The sequence below is a fragment of the Plectropomus leopardus genome, chromosome 8 (genome assembly GCF_008729295.1).
Source record: "Plectropomus leopardus isolate mb chromosome 8, YSFRI_Pleo_2.0, whole genome shotgun sequence".
Lineage (NCBI taxonomy): Eukaryota > Metazoa > Chordata > Actinopteri > Perciformes > Serranidae > Plectropomus > Plectropomus leopardus.
Window position 1 is genome coordinate 28,582,996 of NC_056470.1, and position 22,334 is coordinate 28,605,329.

Here is a 22,334-nt window from a genome sequence, read left to right on the forward strand (position 1 = left end):
TTTTACTTTGATTTCTTCCTCCAGTCCTTTTCACAAAAGCAAACCATAAATAGATATACTTTTGAGGTTGGTGCGACCGCAACATTGTTCCAGCTTTGTATATTATTCTTGCAGTCTTAAAATCCACCATATCCATGAATTTCAACGCATGTGACTTTATAAACAAATTCTTGCTGTGTTCCTGATATCCAGCATTGTTTACTATCCTTATGGCTCTTTTTGCTGTGTTCATAATGTTTGCAGGGTGCTTTCGTAGGTGTTGGCCCCACACCTCCACAAAGTAATTCAAATATACATTATGGCCATACAAAAGAACAAAAATGATATGATATTTGATTTTCTCCATATCGCCCTGCCCTATTTTGCCAATAAACACAGTGTCTTTAATTCAATGTCTGCAATCTTTCCTGATCAAATCTGTACATGACAATCCTCTTTTCCATCCCATTCTCCCTTTTTGTCCACATGGCTAAAAGCACTCCTTTTTATTTGGGCAATTCACTCCCTGAGCAGCTGCTTGTGGCTGCACGCGTGCGGGGCTGAGTAATGAGAAAGCTTGATATGAATAAAAATGCAATTATACCGTAATATGAATATGCATGTTATGTACTGAGCGAGACAGTTTTTTTTCTTCCCTGAGAGTTTTGACCTGTGCCTTGTCCTGTCAGCGAGTGGGCTGTGTGGCATGGTGGCAGACTGTCCCTCATGACCTACTTCCTGGACTAAAGGAGAGATTAGCAGCAAGTCCACACTGCCACAGCAAGGTTAAGACTACACACACTGGGTAGTTTGACTTCTCTATACTAACACCTGAAAAGGGGGAGAAAAAAAACCAAAACAGACCAACACTAGTCGGAAAATGACATCAAGCACAGAGATCATTCTCAGAAAACCCAGCACGGCGGCTAGATCCTCTCCCTCTGCCCCGTGACGTCATATTACAGAGGATTAAGATAGCAACAGATGTACTACAACTAGCTGACTTTGGCTGCCATTGTGCCTGATTTTATTCATAAGCATCAAAATGAAACCGCTTGTGTCGACTACAGGCCTCTGTTGATACAAAAGCTGCTCTATAATAAAAAGAACCTGTCAAACACGATCTCATTTAATACCATCTTACCCACCACCAGAACAAAGTAATAGCCTGGAGCTCAGGGGTGAGGACTGTAAGGGGGAGACTGCCACTGACGACAAACCCACTGGTGTGACAGTACAGACTGTTGCTATGGAAATGTCCAAATGGATTGCACTTGTGGCATTTTCTGTCTCACCTAAACTTGTCATTTGAGTCTCTTCTGTTTTGAAGCTTTGAGTTTGGCATTTTGGTCGTCGCCATTTTGGATTTTAGGAGCCGGGAGTGGCCTGAGGTCACCATATTTGGAAGAGAGGTGGAGCTGGGGAGGACTGAGAGGTGGATCCAACTAAGAGTCTGAGGTGATGCCACACAGACAACCTGTTTATTGAAGCAACCATTCCCTTAATTATGCAAACTTTAAGCTTTAATTAAATTTAAACGGGTGTGTTCTATAAAAATTAACTCCCGAACAGTCATGGATGAGGAAGTCAGCTATTGAGACCAAGGCCCAATGCACCCCTTTCCCCTACTACTTAGCCCCGCCGTTTTGCACATTCACATATAGCGATAAGATGTCCTGATTAATGTTGGGATGGACGGTTAAGTGCTGCATGGGCCCCTAATTGGTGGTTTTTCCAAACCGATTGTTATGAGAAATCCCCTGCAAGATGACTGTGCGTGCAAAAAACAACAACAAATGTATTTTCTTCATTCCTAAAGATTTAAAAATGAAAATAACCATTACATAATCTTAGTTCAATGCTTCAATGTATCATGGTCAGTTTCTTAATAAAAAGCATAACAAAAGAAATTGCTGGTATGCCGATGTCTCACTAACTACGTGATATTTGTTATTGTTGTGCATGACAGTCCCGCATTTTGACATTTTTACCATGTTGCATTCCCTACTTCGAAAGCATATGATACCTAAAAATGTAACTAATTCAGCAGCGAAGTTGCACTTGTTACCGCTCCTCTAATGTCACTGACAGGGTGGGAGCACAGGTTACTAATGTTAGCCTACAGAGCACTGCTTAAGGGCGTGGTAATGAAGCAGTGCTCTTTTATTTGATGACTTGTTTGATTGAGAGCATGAACCTAAGTTGTGAACAAATTGTGAGCATCCTGACAGCCGCAAAGGGCTGCCTGTAGCCCACACAGTGTTGCCAAGTATTTTCCAATGCCCTCGCACTACCTCCAAAAGTCACTAAACGTTGCAAGATGATGTATATGGCATATTCACAATATCCTGCAGCATCCTTTTTATGGAAACGCCTGGGTCTTGAAAGGATGTTTCATTTCACAGGGGAAGATTTCAACCACTACCCGGTGTTTCTCTGTTCTGGGGGACAAGATGGCACTCAAAAATGAGGGGTAGGAGTAGGAATTTAAAAAAATGGGATTTGACCCAATACTGTCTTTTGTACCAACACACTGACTTGCTTTGGGGCCAGCCTCCGGTGGCCACGAGAGGAACTGCAGTATTTGGCACTTCATGATAGCTTCATTTTCAGGACCAGAAGTTGCTGCTTGCTTATAATTAAGACCTGACAATGTGTCAAGTTTTTTCTCATCTCATTATTTCATTAAATCCCATCGGTTCTGCTTGCATCCAGTGACACATGGAAGTGAGGAAAATAGGTCTGTAGGATTAAATGCCAATTAACACCAAGTCACTCGCATGGTAGCAGCCATGAGATGTGTTATCAAAGAATTAATGAGGTCCGTAACTTAAGCGAGGTATGCCAACTATATTATGAGTGCAGAGTGCAATGTATGTATGTATTTATTGCATAATGTATGATGATTGATTAAAATACTACTACTACTACTACCTTATATAAGGCTTAAACACATAACAGTAACAGGACAAAGATCTGCACAGGAGGCTTAACCCTTTGAAACCTCAGCAAATTGGCTTTGCGTCCCTCAAAAATATGGGAAGAAGGCAATTAGAAATGAGAAAAGAAATGACCCAAAAATTTGCAAGAATTTCGTCAAAAGTACAAGAAAATTTACTGAAAATTATTGTTCAAAGAAAGAAAGATGAAATGTCATTGAAAAAGTGCTTACAAAAAATATGATAATTTTGTAACATAATTTTAATGATGATAATTATGATAATGTTTTTGAATGAAATTGCACCAATTTACTCAGGGTTTAAAGGATTTAATACTTTTGTTAAGCATCTGAAAGCAGCACAAGAAAAGTAATTTAGCTCCAGATTTCATGGTAATGGACATACTGTAAAAAGAAATATAAAGACACGGTATATAGAGAGATAAAGTGTACAGAAAGCAAAAGAAAAGGAGCACAAAATGGGACTCACAAGGTACAGCACGGAGGTAGAGATTCTCTCGGATGACCTGCTGGAGCTGGCTGTCCACTGAGCCGGGTGTGAAGCACTTGCTCAGATACAACCTGAGATCCTTGCACAATGTGGAGCCTGAGGGAAGGGCAAAAATACAAGTGTGTCAGGGAGAGGGCAAAGCAAAGAGAGAGAGGTAGGCATTAAGAAATCAGCTCAGTAAGCACAAACACTCTGATGCTGTATATTAACTCTAAGATTTGTTTGTAGCCCGTCAAATAGAGACTGAAATTTATTTTAATCTTTACTGCCGCTGGGCTTGATTTAACACTATCACTTTACAACCTAGACATTCACATTCACACCAACTGATCTCTCTCTATATCACCTCTCATAGATCCTGGGTATAAAATATGTTTTCCCAACTCCCTCATGCATATATGGATAACAACCTACTGAGCTTAATTGCTCCAGACACAACAGTTGTCACCAGGGGAGGCAGAGCTGATCATCGTGGCTCAGCTTCCTCTATCTGATCTCTTAATATCATCTCAAGTGCTTTACGGCCTCTGATGACAGGTCACTTGCTGTTATGAATTGGCTGAGAGCATCTCCAGCTCGTCACTCTGACAGACGATCGCTCTGTCGGTGCTTCCCTTACTGGCCATCCACGCCCCTGTCGCCTCCTCTACCCCCACTGTCTGTTACAGCCGCTCTGCAACAGAAGCCAGCTGAATTTGCCGTTTGCTATTAAAAAAAACGTCACAGTGGTATGACTTTATTACTGGAGGCAGTCATCTGCACGTACATACGACTGGCCACATATGGCTGCCGCCTGTAAAGGGAAATGAATCCAGCCAGCGGCCTTTTCGGGAAAATGATGGGCTTTTGTTCATCATGTTATGAAACAGCTGCTGTTCTCTGGTCTGTTGAAGAGCAAAATTACGACCTCGATGTCAGCTCTCTGAAACTGAATGAATGCTCAGATGTCGTAAAGAATTTGAATTGAAACACAAATGGGCTACCATTAAAGGGACAGTTCAGCCCAAAATAGTACAAAATACATATTTTACCTCTTCCCTTTTGATTGTTTTAGTGTGAGTTGCCGAGTGTTGGAGACATCGGCCGTAGAAATGTCTGCATTCTCTCCAATATAATGGAACTAGGTGGCTTGTGTTGATCAAAGTGCCAAAAAAATACATTTGAAAAACTCAACAGCAATAGCCCCTTTTACACTGGTTGTTAAAATCAGGAATTCTGTGCCGGTATGCCGCCTCGCCGTTCTGTATATAAGGTTTGATTACAGAATGGGAGGACAAAATTGTCACACCTTTAAGCTGCCATGGGAGATAGTAACAATGTCGAAACTATTCCTGTACAAACAGGACAGCCGGCGGTACAAGAGTGACAGTTTAACAACGTGTTATGTGTTTAACTCACTTTGGAAGATCTGAAAAGCAGCTAGCAGCTGACTCAAAGAAGAACAGTGGCCATAAATGTCCGCAAATTGGGAAAACAATGAGATTCAGGAGCTCCTTACCCTCCGAGCAGAGGAGGAGATCAGCTGCCGTATAACAGAGACCGTAAATGATTGTTATTGCCGTGTTAATGCCACTGTTGTTCATAAAGCTCTGCTGATGCAGTGTTTCCTATTAATAACCACTCAAACCATGAGTAAACATTATGCCTCTTTTGATTCCGCAATGCCGGCATGCTATTTAAAAACACACCCTTGAGCAGCTTGACGTTTGATTCTGAGTACTAAAAATGCAAAGGAGGCATATATAAGGGACTTAGTAGCAGCCCTATAGCGCGGTCTCTGTGTAGAAAGAGTTACTGTCTCTTTCCAGAAATCATGACCCAGATTCTCAAGATGATCAACAGATCTTGTTGTCAGCAGTTTCATGTAGGAACTATTTTCTTTCTTCCTAACTACACCTGCCAACTGTATCACAACTGGCTCACCTAGCACACTGCGCTAGCTATCATTACAGCTCAGGTGGGGAGGACACACAATTAATGTTAACATCTTTTGTTGTCACAATTGATTATCTTGAGTGACCGGGTCATGATTTTTTGAAAGGAAACATCGCTGTTGAGTTTTTCAAATGTATTTTTTTCAAGCTGTGTGCCATATAGTTCCATTATAATGAAGAGAAGACAGACATATCTATGGCCAATAACTCCAACACTCTGCAACTCACAACAAAACAATCTAGATTGATAAATAACACTAAAAGTAATAGTTAAAATATGTGTTTTTGACTTAAGGGTGAACTGTCCCTTTAAAGCAAGAACGTCAGATGTCAAGGTTATAAGAAACACAAAGAAAAGCCACTATGGATGTGCTGTCTTTAGATTTGCGAAACATGTGATGGACAGATCACATCACTACTCTTTGATTTTTGTCCACAGAGCACCAGCATTAGTGCTAAAACCTTTAAACTGCTGCTGCCTCTGGGGAAAGCAGCCTGGTGTCCTGTGTTTCAGAGGCTGGAGCAGAGGGAGTTGTAGTGGGAGTAGGAGTAGGAGGAGGTGTGTTACAGCAACCCGGAGCATCAGCTCATCCATCACTGTCCACACACTACACGCAGTCCAAGCTGCCGAGGGAGGGCCGGGCCAGCTTCAGAAATGATAATGGATCTACCAGCAGCGGAGGGACCAGGAGCAAAGGTCCCCATTTACACCCCTGCGGCCAAATCAGCTATCAATCTGGCAAGCAAGGCCATCGGGAGCGGCGGTCAGGTGACACTCCGGTGACATATTGCTCTGTTCAGAGCCAACAAAGACATCCGTTACCCCAGCACCCTGTTCTTAACATCAAGGCCTCTTGCTGGTGATAGACAACTATATCGGCACACTGTTGTCATGTGTCATCCGCAATTTTGACCTCCTACCCACATATTGACCGATTGCCTTGACATATCCAGACTAATTGACGAGTTCAAATAAGCATCAGAATGCTACAGGCTGCAGATTTGGCTTGTGAGAGTCTGCAGAGGGTTATTGAGCAACATTATTATGGATGACAGCTTGGAAGCCAGTGTAACAGATTGTTTGGGTGTAGTGTGATGGAATAGGCGCAATGGTGTGCAGCATAAACAACAAGTTAAACTGTCTACAGCAGTGATACTCAACTTACAGTCCGCAGGCCAAATTTGGCCCGGATAGGATGCCAGGCGGCCCCCTATCCATTTTGTAAATCACAATAAAAATGAAAAGATTCACACTGCTGTTTACCCTTAGTATACATACAGTGCCAGAGGGTATAAAACAGTATCAAAACAGAGCTTGTTAATAAAAAAGTGCCAGTGGAGGATCCCATACACCCCTGAAAAAGGGCTGAGCTAAGCCCTTAATGTCCTAAAACCCTACAAATGTCCTAAAATCCTAGAAATGTCCTAAAATCCAGAAAGGTCTTAAAATCCTAGATACATCCAAAAATCCTAAAAACATTAGAAACCCTAGAAATGTACTAAAATCCAAGAATCGTCCTGGTCCTAAAATCCTAGAAATGTCCTGAAAACACTCTTAAATCCTGGAAACGTTAAAAAATCCTAAAATGTCCTGAAATCCTAAAATGTCCTGAAATCCTAGAAATTTCCTAAAATCCTAGGAACATCCTAAAGTCCTAGAAATATGAATTGGGCTGCTGCAACTGACCCTGGCCTTCTGTCATTTCCCAAAAGTGGTCCCCAAGCTAAGCAAGTTGAGTATCCCTGGTCTGTAGTGTTAGGGAGAGAATGAAAGATTGACTGTGGGCCATTTATAAATGCCATTAGCAGAGGCCTGTTGTGTTCACACCTTTCTGTGACTGTGATTATTTACACATCTATCAAAACAATGGAACTTATTTATAGAGAGGTGACTTATTGTCCTGAGTCCTACCTGGGGACACAGTCTTGACGCGGATTGGATGGGGGCAGGAGTTGAGGACGCCACGGACATCTCCTAATGTCATCCCTAATACCGGTGTTCCCCCAATCTCTAGGATGATATCCCCCACTGTGAGTACGCCCCCAGGAGCCGATGTGACAAAAGGAAACTCTCCATAATCTGCTCCTCCACCAATGGCGATCCCCAGCTCCCCCGACGCGCCCAGCAAGGGGACGAAGCTGTCCTGCACCTTGGAACGCCAGTGCAGCTTCTTCACCGCTGTCTTAGACATGGCAAATGAGCTGGAGAGGAAGGAAATTAGAGAGTGAGCAGAAGGTGTGGAAACAGTAAAAGAAGTGTCAATTATATAACAAGTGGAGAAGGAAAGATCCTGTGACTTCAGGCAGGAGGTTGTTTTGTTATTTAACCTTTGTCAGTTGTCACTGTCTGAGGTCTGGGGAGTTGCAGCGTTCAGAATGAGCAAAAGTCATGAATAATTCCACTTTAAAAGGTTGGGATGTTTTCTCAGAGAGCATGGCAGACTGAAAGTCAGGAAGAACACAGCACATGGGAACTGAGTCTTTGTTTTATGCAAACACACAACAGCACAGCACATGACTGTCCAACCAAAGACTTTCCCTCAGTTAATTGCACTGGCTGCAGGCTGACGCTATGTTTTCATGTAAACACACAACACTGGAGTTAGTGCATGCTGCAGCACTTCTTCAGTCACATGGGAAAATCTAGTTTGCATTCGATAAAGGTGCAGGTCATTGAATGCACAAGCGAGCTAGGAACCTGTAGCTGCAGTCAAACACTAGAATCATTTCAGTATCAACAGTGATGCATTATTCTTTTACCCAAATATAGATTTTTATAGATTTTTCTGGACGATGAATAATCACCCCGTTTGTTTGCACTCTGTATTCTCCTGGACAAATTCTCCTATTGTCTGTGTTTTTGCCGCAACATGTTTCCTGGGGAGCAGCTGTGTGTGTGAGTGGGCTGAGGATGTGGCTGACATGGTGAAGATTTGTTTGAGTCGACAGTGGCTTGACAGCTGTGATGTCCGGAGAGAGCGGTGAGCGCTCCTCTGACATTATCAGAGCAGAACTGTCACTCTGGCACACAGGACAACAGAGAAACACAAGGTGGGGTAACAGAATCCAAAAGACAACGTGACTTGTTGATAATATGACAGAGAACACTAATTATCGAAGGAATAGTTTGACATATTTATATATGTTTATAAGCCTTCTTGCTGTGACTGAGATGAGAAGAAGCCACTCTTGGGCTGGAGATATACTTGCTGTTAATTACACGCACACTTACGTGTGATGGCTGCTACCCCTGCGTCGGTTTAACGAGACAGGGACACTAGATGCAGTATGTATATAAACAGCAGGGGCAGTAAACACAGCACAAGAGACACGAACTTCCCACAGTTCCCACGGGCTTGATTTAGAGGACTTACGTACCACCAACGTTGTCGGCGCTGTCGCCTTTTCTGCCTTGATCTCAACATTATTGTGATACTATCCTCCTCAAGTGTCTGTAGTTTAAATCCCACACATCCGGTAGCTGTATACGTCCTTAGCTCTCTAAAGGTATCCTCCAGTAAGACAAGTCGCAGATAGGCAAGTTTATATACAAGAACACTCACGGAGCAGCTGGACACGTATGTGAACAAAAGGTTAAACACAAGTATATCTCCTGCTTTATCTGCTAAATATAAAGCTGGAGTTAGGAGACTTTTAGCTTTTCTTACAAGAAAGACTGGAAAGATGGAGGACAGAGATGGCATATATTTGTTTGCCTACCAGCACCATTTTCTCCTTGTTTGTGTTTGTCTTAACGTTACCTCAGTGTTTTCCTTCTGGTCAATTTCCATCTTTTTTTCTGCCTGTCAGCTGTCTCTTCAAAATAAAAGCAACTTCCTTGTTAACAGGAAATAAATTAATACATAAACAAAACATAAAAACAATGAAAATGCAAATTATACACTTGTTGAATATTGAGGTCATTACAACCCATATAACTATTTTCTAGCTTTGTATTCTTTGTAGTTTCTAGCTTTGTAGTAGAGTGGTAGTGGGAGTAACACAGAGGTACTTGACATCTGATAACCAGTTTTCAACATATGGAAGTGAGCAGGGTTTGATCTAAACCGCGTTGGAAAAATGATAGACACAACCGGACAAACTGTTTCCACCCTGCCTGCTAAGCTAACTATATCCTGGCTGTATCTTTATATGTAAAAAAACAGGCATGAGAGTGTTATCAATCTTGTCATTCAAATCTCTGCAACAATGCGAACTAAACTTCTTTCCTAAAATGTCAAACCATTGTACCATTGTACATCTATGCTAACACACACTTTTAAGCAATGCTGCTTAAGGCTACAGGGATTGAGCAATAGTTGCATGTTGTTTTAACAACACAGTGTGTGCAATTTGTACTACCTGCAATATTGGATTAAGTGCATTTTTTGGTACTGCTAATGCTGTTGTGATCATATGTAGTTTGTTTTATTGTAACTGTGAAGACATTTATGGGCGGGGCAGCTGAGTCAAAGATAAATTTTCCTGTGGGGACAATAAAGTATATTGTATGGTGCCATAACTTGCTGACATACAATATTTCTAATAGAAAACCCTGATCTCCAGTTCCACTGTGGTCGGGAGATTAGCAATTACACATCACTTCACCAAGATCCAATCCTCTTAAGTGACTATGTGACCATGACGACCCTCGGCTGAGTAGGGGATAACACGACCAGGGCTTCCCTGGGTGCTACACAGAGCCCGGCCCCAGCAGGGGCACCCTGGGTCCTTTAGTCCAGCAGGCCTAATGAGGCCGCTTTAAAGAGTGAGAGAAGGACAGGATATAACTAATCCTTTCCACATGACTGGTCATTCAACTGACAGATCTGACAAGGATCCTCTTCCTCCATCCTATCTCCTACTGCTCGGCCAAAAGAAGGGGTCCCTGGTGGCTTTTTATATACAGAAATGGACAAATGGGAAAGAAAGGGAGCAAAGAGAGATTAGAAATAGGGTGAGAATGAAATGTGAAAGATATGGAGGGACTGCATGTGTTTTTGTTCCACACTCTGAGAGTAACAGGAGAAAAAAGGGAAGCACAGAGGTCAGATGGAGATCGAGAGGCGCCACAGCCTGAGGTTGGCATAGGACTCACTTGTTTGACCTTGCAGGACTTCAGCTCAGGCGACATGAGTCAGAGTTTGGGAAACGGTTGAGCTGGTTCATCGAGAACCCGAAAAACACACAACTTGCATTTCAGTCTTGGTTCAAAGCCAGTGACAATGCCTGTCACCGCTGGTCATGCACATTTGAATAAAACGCAATTAAACAAGCAATGCTGTTTACGCTGTCATGTTTCTACCTGAAATTATGCATATCACTTCATCCTTGCCAAACAGTGCCCCCAGTCCCTCTCTATTTCTACCCCACTGTGAAACCTTCTGCAGCAACATTGTTGACCTGTTTCTCCAAAGCCAGCCGGCCATCCACCCACTCAGAAAATACTGTGATACAGCTTGCGTTAACTGTGTCGGGAGATTTTTTTTAGAAAAAGCATCAACTTTTCCCATCTAATCATACACAACAAATTCCAATGTGCATCAATCCTGAACAATAATTCTATAAGCCGTTAGTCTCTTCATGCTTTATCTAAAGATTTCTCAGAATTCCTTGGCAGTTGGCATAATGATTAAAACGCTAAAAATAAACAACTACCCTGTCCAGTTGGGCCGACGCAATCCCAATGTGTGTCTACATGATACGCACGGGGGCAGAGTGTGTCGCCCGAGCTGTAGATGTTGTCTTGACCTCCCGCGTCTGATGGGGGTTTAATGAGCCACAGCCTGTCAGGTCCGCTGAAGCCTGGACTCGTCCCGCCGCAGACACACCCTGACACTGCTGTGCTGCTCGCTCTGTTGGTGTTGATGCTACAAACGGCTCTGCACACTCATCTAACTGTGTGCACTTTAAACACGGCACTAGGTTGCCATAAAAGCACTGGAAGAGTACTGCCTGGGACAAAGTCATCTCATCAAATTAGACTGTCGTCTATTTCTGCATAATTGTTACCATTCTTGCAGCTTTCTGTGGCTTTATTTAGACACAGTGATGCTTTGACTCAGCATCCTAACATGCTCACTATACAGTGCTGCTGAATGAGTCCTGAAACCCAGATATTAGTTAGTATTTTTACCCTTCTGGTTCACTTGTCTTGATGTCACAGGTTTTGCTTTTAGGTTAAATACCTGAAATAAGGTCTGTGGCTAACACAAGCTTAATGCTGTGTCCACATGGAAACAGGCACACGGACAATACCTTCTGGATAACAAAGAAAAAACAAACATGGCCGATAAAACAAATCATTCATGAAGATAATTCAGGAATAATGAAAGTAAGGCTGCAACCAATGATTATTTTCATTAATTGATTAATCTACCCATTATTTTATCAATAAGCCATTTTTAAGCCAAGCAATTAAAATGCTGAGACATGCCCTGTTTAGGTTCACAGAGCCCAAGGTAACAAATAGTATGTTTAGCCCGGCGTTTCCAAGACTTATTCTCAAGAACCACTTGCCCTGCAAGTTTTGGGTCTCTCCCTGTTGCAACACAGCTGAATTAAATGATCGCTCGTTATGCAGCAGCTCCAGGATTTCATAAGGAGTTGATCATTTGAATCAGCTGTGTTGAAGCCGGGAGAGATCCAAAACATGCAGTTGTACTTGAGGTGAGGTTTGGGAAAGCTGTTTAAGCCAATCAAGTCCAAAAATCTAATGATATTCAGTTTATTATCATGTATGAAAGATAAAAGCGTTAAATTTAACATATATATATAACATATTTTAACACCATGAATGTTTGTTTGTTTTGCTTTAAAAATTACTTAAATGATAATTCAATGATCAAAATAGTTACCAATTAATTTTCTCTTGATTGACGCACAGATTTATCAACCAATAGCTGCAGCTCTACACGACAGACAGTATGTGGATAATTTAATGACAATCCATCAAATAGTTAAGATATTTCTGTCACTAATTGGTGCAACGTTCATTATTACAATCCCTAGAGCCATGCCACTAGCATGGCTAAAAACACCATACACACCATATATATTACAACAGATAAATTATATAGAGCCAACGATATAACTATTAGTTATAGAGAACTGCAAAATATATGGTTTCAAGGATATCTAGCCCTATAAAAAGGGTGCTCTATTGAGATTTCTGACCTTTAGGTCAGGAAAGAGCTGACCAGTACATATCTTGTTTCACTGACTTCCTCTCCACCAGCGACCTGCTCAGGATCTCTGCAGCCTGCAAACCCGGCCTTTCAGTGTAATTTCAAACCACAGCAATCTGTCAATGGCAAAATACACATCCTCCTGACTTCGAAGCTATTCTTAGGGCTTGTTTTTTTATTTACTCACCATATTTGTTTGAATCAGAGCATAAAGCAAATGCCCAAGGCTGTTATGACTCGGTGTATGGTCAAAACAGCTGCTCCACACAGGGTTTATGTTTGAAATATGCAATTTAGTTCTGGATTGCATAAATATAGATGCTTGTACTTTCAAGAGAACATGTTTTGTCCTTAGTTTATCAACCACAATAATTAAAATTTCCATTAAAATAGAGCCAAACTGTAATTTAAGCTTCTAACTATGTGGCACTGTAATAATACCTTATGGTGCAGCAGTGATAATGCTAAAATTCTTGGTCCCATGCTATTAGATTCTTTCCAGTGATTAGCCTAAAAAAGCTGGGGCCATTTTACCCCGTGGCAGCTCGTAGTGATGAGCAAAACATCTTTATTACAGGACAAATTAACCAAGCAGTTATTTCAGGTTGGATCTCGAGGGTGTTAATTTATTAAAGTTACACAGATGAGCTTTGCCATGAAGCTCAATAATTCAAAGTCAACTTGTAGCGACGAATCAAGGACATGAGGAAACAGCACTTGACATTGGGGTGTAGAGTGTCTTAAAAGACCTTCAGGAAAAAAGGACGTGGGCAAAACATCAATTAAGACAAGTGAATAATTGAATTGCTCGGTAGAAAGTAGCTCTGGCAAAGCAAAAAAAGGAAAACAACAACAGCTCGTCTTGACAGATTTATCCAGCTGTGTGACGTCTGAGGTTGCATTTGAAACAGTGCTTCAAAACAACATCAGCAACATAACTGCATTTCTTTCACCATCATTTTGGCAGCCTAACACCTTGTCGAACATCCTCACTGTATCAGTGACATTAGCGAGGCTTTATGGTGAGAGCAGTGTCTGTCAGCGCTCGTGATTCTCCCCATGCTCCTGATGTCTATCTACATGCCGGACCTCATCCCCATCAAAGCCGTCTTGCAGCCGGTAGATCGCTCTCTGACATAATCAGCTTTGACCACAGCAGAGTTTGTTAAACTTCTGCAAAGATGGGAAACTTTTCACACAATCAGCTTTTGCCCTGAGATGCTGCTCTAATTCTCAGTCTCACTGTCTCACTCTAAATGTTCATGTCACCGGACAGCTTTTGTGCACTACATGAGCAGCAGAGTGGGTTCACGCTCATAAAAGCCTCTGTTGGTTTGACTTGATGGAGCCACGTTCGCTCTGCTGTCCACATTCTGTTTCCGCTCTAAATGAGGTCTACGATAATGAAATCAGCCTGTTCAATTAGCTCAGCTAGAATGCTCGATGAATTTATGTAAGCGAATTTGGTATTTTATGCATGCTCACTGAAAGTTCAAGACAGCGAAGAGTTGTCTTTCCTAAATGTGAATTTTGGGGAATATTGATGGACTGACTGTGTGTTTTGTCAGCCTGAATGTGACCAGAATGCCTAACAGCTCCATTTGTTGGACTCTGCAAGCGCTCGCAGTGAATAAACAACTGCAAGGACTCAAGGTTCTTTATAAGTCTGCAAAAGCCAGACCAAAGTCAGCATGACTGATAATTGCATAATAAAGTGACTGTGTGCACTGTTACTGCATACCCAAAGGTAAGCTTTAAAAGAGCAATCATCAATTCACAGTGCCCAGTGTGAATAAAACTCAAGCCGAGGCAATTAATATTGAAAATTGCTGATTAGTTGATTCACAGTGTCAACAGTTTGTATGATCGAGTGATCGTTTTAATCATTCATCAAGGAAAATTCATGAGTATCTTCTGGATCAGGTTTGTCAAATGTGAGAGTTAACTGCACTACAACATAAATGTTTAGTCCATTAAATGTCAAAACAAATTATCAGAGACAAACAATGTATTTCACTGTCTTTACATCCAAAAAGTCAAAAAGATATCCAATTAACTATCATAAATGACAAATTCACACATTTGACAAGTCTGAACCTGCAGTTGTTAGGCGTTTTGTAATCTCTGTAAAGTGATATCTGCATTTGTATGCAGAATCTGGAGGCAACAGGACAAGATTTTGGTAACAATCTAATTTCCATTTGTAGATAGAGTAGTATTGAGCAATCATGTTTGAGTGGCAAGCAACAGTCCGTGCGGAGAAGCTGAATGCATCGGCCAAAATATAATCTTGGAAACCATCGATTACTGTCTGACAACGGTTAAGCTTTACATTCATTTTTGTTTTTAATCTGCATTCATATGCATACATATATCTGTTTATAAAGATTAGAGGAAATGATCAGTGGATGGCAGAGCAAGTCTTAGCCTGGATATCCACTTGCTCCACTGGATCACATGAAATATTGGCCATTGCCCACTGAAGCCGCCCGTCATCAGACAGATAACCAATGAGTTCAAAGACTGGGCGTTTTGTACTTAAAAAATTATGATATTTGCTGATTACTTCTTTGTTCGACTGATCCATTCAATGTCTAATTTCAGCAAAAATTGAACATTTGGGGGGTTTGGCCTATTGATCAGATGAAAATGTTAGCTTGAGCTCTTTTGTTCTTGGGCTCCTTGTTTATTGTTTTCAGTACAGTTTATCAATTTAAATTAATAAAAATAACTGTTAGTTCCAGCCTTGATTAATGCAAATTATGGGTCCACCCATTTTGGTTTTTCGGATCTGATAGTCTGATAGACAGTATTATTATTATTATTTATTAGTAGTTAATGAGACCAATAAATGTTATTTGGAACTGATATGCATTTACAATAAAAATTCAATATTTAGAATTTGGAATATGACAAACTCCAACACAAACTTTGTTTAATTGCCATTAACAAAAGTTTTAAAGCCCAAGGTGACATCGAATGTGTTGTTTTGTCCAGTCACTGAACACAAAATCCAATAATTTATAATTTACTGTCACATAAGACAAAGAAAACTAGAAAATCCTCATAACTGAAAAGCTGTGAGCAGTGAATGTTTAACATTTTTGCTTCAAAAATGAAATAAATGATTAGTCAATTATCAGAATAGCTGCTAATTAATTTTCGCTCAATGGACTGATCAATTAAGCATTTTACATTATACAACATTAATTCTGAATGCAGTGTACGATACATCTTACATCTAATCTTAACACCACCAAACTTTCAAGCATTTGCACCTTTAATATTAAAAACAAATATTGCATAATGAAATCTTGGACCATCTGCCCTGTAGTTACAAAAACAGTATTTTGTGCCAAGTTCAGGACAGGTGAGGTAAACAAACCCTTCACTTGAACCCATCCCACAAATCCAACACTAAACTCATCTCTTTAATCTAACCTGCAGTGAAGCACACTGCTCCTAATCTTACAGCATCCTCCCACGGGTGGTGTTGGAGGTCGGACAAGTGAGGCATCTTAAATAACCCGTGACCTTAAATTCATCTGAACGAATAGACTGGTGGAGTGGCGGACAGACGGAGAAACACTCAAGAACGTTCCTGCGGGTCCCACTTCACTGTCTTATCTGACATCTGCGCCCTGACCACTCCCAGCGCACATTTACACCAAACTGTGCGAGCAACGTGGGGTGCACTAAAGCTCCCTGATGCTCACTCACTTCTGAATCTAGGGCACGCGAGCGCTCAACACAAAACAGACAGCAGTGGCAGATTTAAAAATAAAAGATTAAATGCTCGTGGGCTGAAAAAAAAAAACACAAATATCTCCCTCTGTCATACAAACGGAAACACTCACGGAAACATTCCTCTCTCAATATAAACTCAATACATGAAAAAGCTGATAAGAATACATGAAATGAAAAGTACATTCACTATTCTCCACACGCTATCGATAAATCCATCAATCCCAGTGTGATTTTATTAAAGCTGCTCTCTTGTTGACTACATACAAAGGGACTTAGTGTCAGATTAATACATTGTTGTGCATTGGAGTGACACACACCTGACAGGATAACACAGGCTCAGTGACGCTCCCTTTGGGGAATCTTATAACGTCACAGGATCAAGGTCAAGGCAGGGGGCGCATTTGAGGAACACCAACGCAACAACAGGTCTTCTTACTCAGTCTGCCAGGATGCATTACACCCCTCAGTCCGATCAGAGATGAGCTCTCATCAGGAAGAGGGAGCGGTTTAATTAAAGAAATCAGCTTCTGAACAATGATAAGAGAGACAGAAATGGGAAAACGGGGAGAATATTAGGGGAATTTAAAAGAGGATGATCGAGGATAGAGAAATAGAGCCGGTGGCAGCTTTGAAGAAATAAAATTGTAGAATCAACAGAGAAGAGGGAGTGGTAACCTTATGAAAGAATGGCTGAAATCATAATAACAAAATGAATTATACATGAGGGAATGGAGGGGAGGTTCAGTTCACTATAATGAGCATTTTTGTGAGGTCGCAGTTTGGTAACCTAAGCAGGCCTTCAAGTGTGTGTGTGTGTGTGTGTAAGAGAGATACTGCTGATTCAGTAGGGATGGGTGAAGGTGACCCTCGCCTGCTCCTGCTGCCTGTCTCACCACCTGATATTGATCCCAGTTGTCCAACTCAGATCTGACTCAAGGATACATGGATTCATTGCCTTCTTGACATTTCAAATATGGCACTGTGTAAATTGTAACTCCTCACGCTATCATTGATTAGTTATTGATTCGCCACCTCAGTCGGAGCCTAACCTCTTAACAGCGGCTTATCCAATCCTAAATTGAATCTCGAAGTATGGAAGCAGCATGGGAATGTTGTTGTTGTTGAAATTTCATATCAGACTCCACATGAACTGTTGCGGACTAAGAATAGAGCCAGCTACAACTGTGGAATCCAAATGCAGTGGCTGGGAGCAAAGGTTTGGACCACAGATGGGAGAATGTGCCTGCGTAGCCCTGCCCTGTCAAGGGTAAACTGCCTTGCACACCCACAACACATAACACACAGCCCACACACACACACACACATGAACACTTTGTTTTCACCACACCTTAAAACAGCAGCATTAATATGCATGATGCCGAAGGACACAGGAGGTACATAATTAGACAATCAACAACTCCCAGCTGACATGCATTACTACGACAGGAGGAGAAATGCACCTCACTTCATCCTCCCCTCTCGTTAGCAGCGAGAGCCGAGTCATGTTCGTACATCGACATGCATTTCCACTCACTGTCTGTTTAAACTTGTTCTGAGAATCAAAAGGAGGACAGGATGAAACCAAAAAGGCTTTGCTTATGGTTATGGTGCAAAACAGGTGCTGTGCTGGAGAAAACAAACAGTGTGAGGACCAGAGCAGCATGTGTAGACAGACTAACACCACATGTCTCTCCTTCCCTTCCAACAAATTAATGATTCATTATAACAGCATAACCTTGACTGCTCTCCGAATCCAAAGCAATGCACACTATTAAGTCAGGGTCAAACATCCATCACTTCAAAACAAGCTCTCTCTGTATCGAGCAGGGACACACCCTAAACAAACAGCAACAACAACAGAGAGAGAGAGAGCTGTGAGGCACAGTGCACACAGGCTTGCACACACACCTGGCTGTGAACTACAGAGTACATTATGCAAGTCAGTCTGTTTCTTGTGGCAAAATGGGCACAGGTGCAACAAACACAGGCTTGTGTTTACATTTCATTAAGACAATTTGCAGAGCTGGAGATTGGAAAGGTAGAAAAAAACACAACTGACAACAGGATCTCAAACTTTTCAAATCATAACTTCATGCAAACACATACACACAACTCAATACGTCTATACTTGTGAGGACCCATGTTGACATAATGCATTCCCCCTTAACCTTACCTTAATCTAATTCTAACATGAACTTAAAACTACGTCTGAACCCTCAAACACGCCTCTGTTCAAAGGCAAGGGTGAAGGTTTTGTTTCAACATTAGGGGAAAGAAATACGAAACGGGGGGTTGGTGGTCGTCTTCCAGAAATCTTTTAGCATCAAACACTTAATTTCCTGCATCTGGTTAATTTTCATGCACCAGTTTGTGCCTTTTCTGCATCAATGTGCAGTATAAAACCTACACCTATGTCTGAAGGTGAGGACCAGCCAAAATTATGAGGACCCTAATTAGCAAAATGTATTCCCAAGCCCTTTACGCTAACCCAATTCTAATTCTAACAAACACCTTTGAAGGTCTGTCCGGGGAGTACATTTTGTTTCAACATTGGAGGGAACTAATATAAAATGGGGGTTTATGGGGTCTTCCGAATTTTGAGCATCAAACACTTAATTTCCTGCATTCTGGTGATTTTTATGCACCAAACTGTATCTTTCTGCATCAGTTTATTGTGGTAATGTCTTTACTTTTGTAGTCCTCTGCCACATTCATGTTATTTTTTGGGGAGGGGGACGGGGTCTGTCCCGTGTCCCCCCTGAAATTTACATCTATGTCCGAAATTGAGGACTAGCCACATTTGTGAGGACCCTTTATTGACATGATGCCTTACCGCACCCCTTACCCTAACCTTAATCCTTAAAACTAAAAACCTATTCCAAGCCCTTACCCTAATCTTAACTATATTTTAACTTAAACCTTAAAACCAAGTCTGAACCCTCAAACATGCCTTTGAAGGTCCGTCTGAAGGCGACAGTGCAGGCGAAGGGGTTTAGAGGTCCTCCACCATAAAATGTTGAGCATCAAACACTTAATATCCTGCATTCTGGTAAACTTTTATGCACCAATTTTTGCATTTACTGCATCAATTTGTCAGTGTAAATGTCTGTAATTTTTAAAGTCCTCTGCTATTCCCATGTTTTTATTGGGAGAGACAAATGCACATAATCTAAATATTATTTGAGATATGTCCCCTGCGTCCTCCTTGAAATCTACATCTATGTCTAAAGGTGAGCAACAGCCAAAATTGACATAATGCATTACCCTAATCTTAACCATCACAACTAAATGCCTATCCCCAACCCTTAAAACACTGTTAGTTCCATTGTCCTCATATTTCCATGCATCCTTTTTGTTGGCATAGATACAGCTGATAAATGGCACTAGAGGGCAAATCAGAAGTTTTACGCAACAAACGAGGCGACGGTGGAGGAGGTTGTAATATTGCAGGCTACGTTTAAACAAAGGCAACATTGTAGATGGTTGAAGTCTCTGTTTTGTCCATATCTGTAAGCTCTCAGAAAATGTGCACAAATACAGACAAAATTAACTCAGTGTAGGACAGAGGGCTCCGTCCGTCTCCATCTCCATGTAACATTGAACATAAATGAGCATTTACCCTGACCGAAACCTGTACCTTATACTAACTTTAACCTTAAAACCAAGTCTGAACCCTCAAACATGCCTTTGAACGTCTGTCTGAAGGCAAAGGTGTAGGTTTTTGTTTCACATCCTAAAGGTGAGGACCAGCAAAAATGTCCTCTTTCCAAAAATGTCCTCACTCTCAGATATAAAAGTCATGGTCCTCACAAAGATACATGTACAATAAGTACACACAAACACACACATGCATGCTGTTACAGGAGGTAAAGGTAAAGTTCATGTCAAACTGACACTTATCCTTATAAGATCTGCCACTGTCATCACAAACCCTCATTGCTCACTCTTTTACACACTCATAGTTTACATGCACACACTCACACTCTCTCTGTCTCACACACACACACCACACACACACTTGGATTACACACAACACATTCTCACATTTCTCATATTTAGGGAAAATACTGACCTGCCTTGTCGCTGACACACACACATTCTTTTCAAGCAGTTCAGCCTTTCAAAGAGGATCCGTTTGAACGCGTCTATATACATCGACCCGACTGAGGTTAAATAATAAACGTGCACTTAAATAAATACGAGCTGTCCAAAGAACAGCCTAGTGCGTTATGTGTGTGATGAAAAGCAGCGTGGGGATGCTGTGATGAGTATATGGCACCACCACCGTATCCCGGAGAAAGTCAGAGACGATGTGCACGGCTGACGGGATATTTGGACAGTGATGCTCTGAGAGCCGTGGTGATCTTGTGGAGAGAGAGAGAGAGAGGAGAGGGAGAGAGAGAGGAGAGAGAGAGGGAAAAATACTCTCACACACATGCACGCACACGCACGCACGCACCACACCACACACACACACACACACACACACACACGCACACACTATCGGGCAAATCTGACAGCGGCCGCTTATAAATTTAGCAGCTGCTGTACTGCTATAGGCAAAACAGCGTGCAGGATGGACAAATATCACGCACAAAAACGTTGGTATTTAACTTGTGAGGAGTACTGAACAATAACTGCTGCACTTTCATTTGACTGGGGAAAATTTCTTACCTTCATGCCGTTTTTTCGGCGTCAAATCCGTCCTGCTGATCTTCCTTTTTGCAGATCGTGCACATTACTTAATTACGCACACATGTTTTGCCTCTTATAGAGCAAATCAAGAGAAAAGGCAAACGTCGCTGCTATCGATCTGACCGGGTAGAGGTGTCATTGAACTGCAGGAGCGGTTGGTGCTTTCAGGGCGCGGAGCGTCAATTGCCGAAGATCAGATCAGATTAGATCAAAACTGTGCGGTCGGTTTGATCACCCTGCTCCCCAAAATGCCACTTTTGAAGTCAACAAACAACGAGAAAAGGCAAATGAGAAGGTTATTATGGGGAAGTTAAGGAGCACAGGGGGGAGGGGATAAAGAGTTAAAAGTACCGCCCCTTATTATTCTCACTCTGTGCACCTGCACCAGCAGCATCACTTTTCGCTTACGAGTTATTACCAGGATTTAAAGGCGTGAGAACCAGATCAAAAGCGTGTGTTTTTCCAGACTACTTTACAGTAGGCTGTTTATCCAGTTATGACAAATGTCAATTGGTTACTGTAACAAATCTTAAGTCTGTAAAGCTGCGAGTGCACTTTAGTTAAAACTTTTAAGAGCTTCATACTTGGGAAAATTGGTCCCATGCAGCAAAGATGAGGGAAGGCGATGAGGCCTGATCATGCACATAATGCACAAAACAGACAATTAATTTATTTAACTGGTACAGGGGCACCGTCTGCACTTTAATCAGTTAAATCAGGTTGCATGCACTGTGCATTTTAAACAGTAATACATTTACTATCATATGTTTATGTTATCACTAACACCACGGTTTTTATTCTGCATTTTAATACCCATTCAATGGCTCTTTTGTTCCTGGGGTTTTATATATATATATTATAATTATAATATATAATGTATATATTATATATATATTTATATTTCAATACCGCTTTTATTGTTGTTTTTTTCTCTCTGTCTCCTGTTTCTATGTATGTACAACAACATCTATTTATCTATGAAGTAACATGGACAAAGCCTAGCCTATATATCTGCCTGAATACACTTGAAACACCTTCCATGTATCAAGTAAAGCGTGAGCTATCATTCCTTTGTTGGTCATTGCTCAGGAAGTTTTTACTGGGAGCCAAATTATCAGCAGAGGTCTCTTCCTCTCAAAAACAAACAAACCCCCTGAATAAAACCAGTAAAACACAGAACAAAGCAGTTTCATGATACAAATCAATGTAACTCTGACACTGTTCGGTTCTGCACAGATTGGCCACTAGCCCAGCACCTACTAATGTGTGTTCACCTTTTTTCTCAGACAACTTAAGATGCAGTCATTTGAGGGTGTTTAACCAGGAGCCAAAGAATTCATAAA

The 22,334-nt window shown here is 41.4% G+C and overlaps 1 protein-coding gene across 1 annotated transcript in view; it reads right to left on the reverse strand.

The window, feature by feature from the left end:
* The window catches only part of LOC121947202 (membrane-associated guanylate kinase, WW and PDZ domain-containing protein 2), a 53,138-nt gene extending 32,136 nt beyond the window's left edge, over window positions 1-21,002 (reverse strand). Inside the window, exons 1-3 of the mRNA XM_042492139.1 lie at window positions 20,971-21,002; window positions 7,275-7,564; window positions 3,408-3,524 (exon numbers count right to left, since the gene is read on the reverse strand). Coding sequence (XP_042348073.1) covers window positions 3,408-3,524; window positions 7,275-7,554 — 397 coding nt within the window. The 5' untranslated portion in view covers window positions 7,555-7,564; window positions 20,971-21,002. The remainder of the gene's footprint in view (window positions 1-3,407; window positions 3,525-7,274; window positions 7,565-20,970) is intronic.
* Window positions 21,003-22,334: the final 1,332 nt, after the last annotated feature.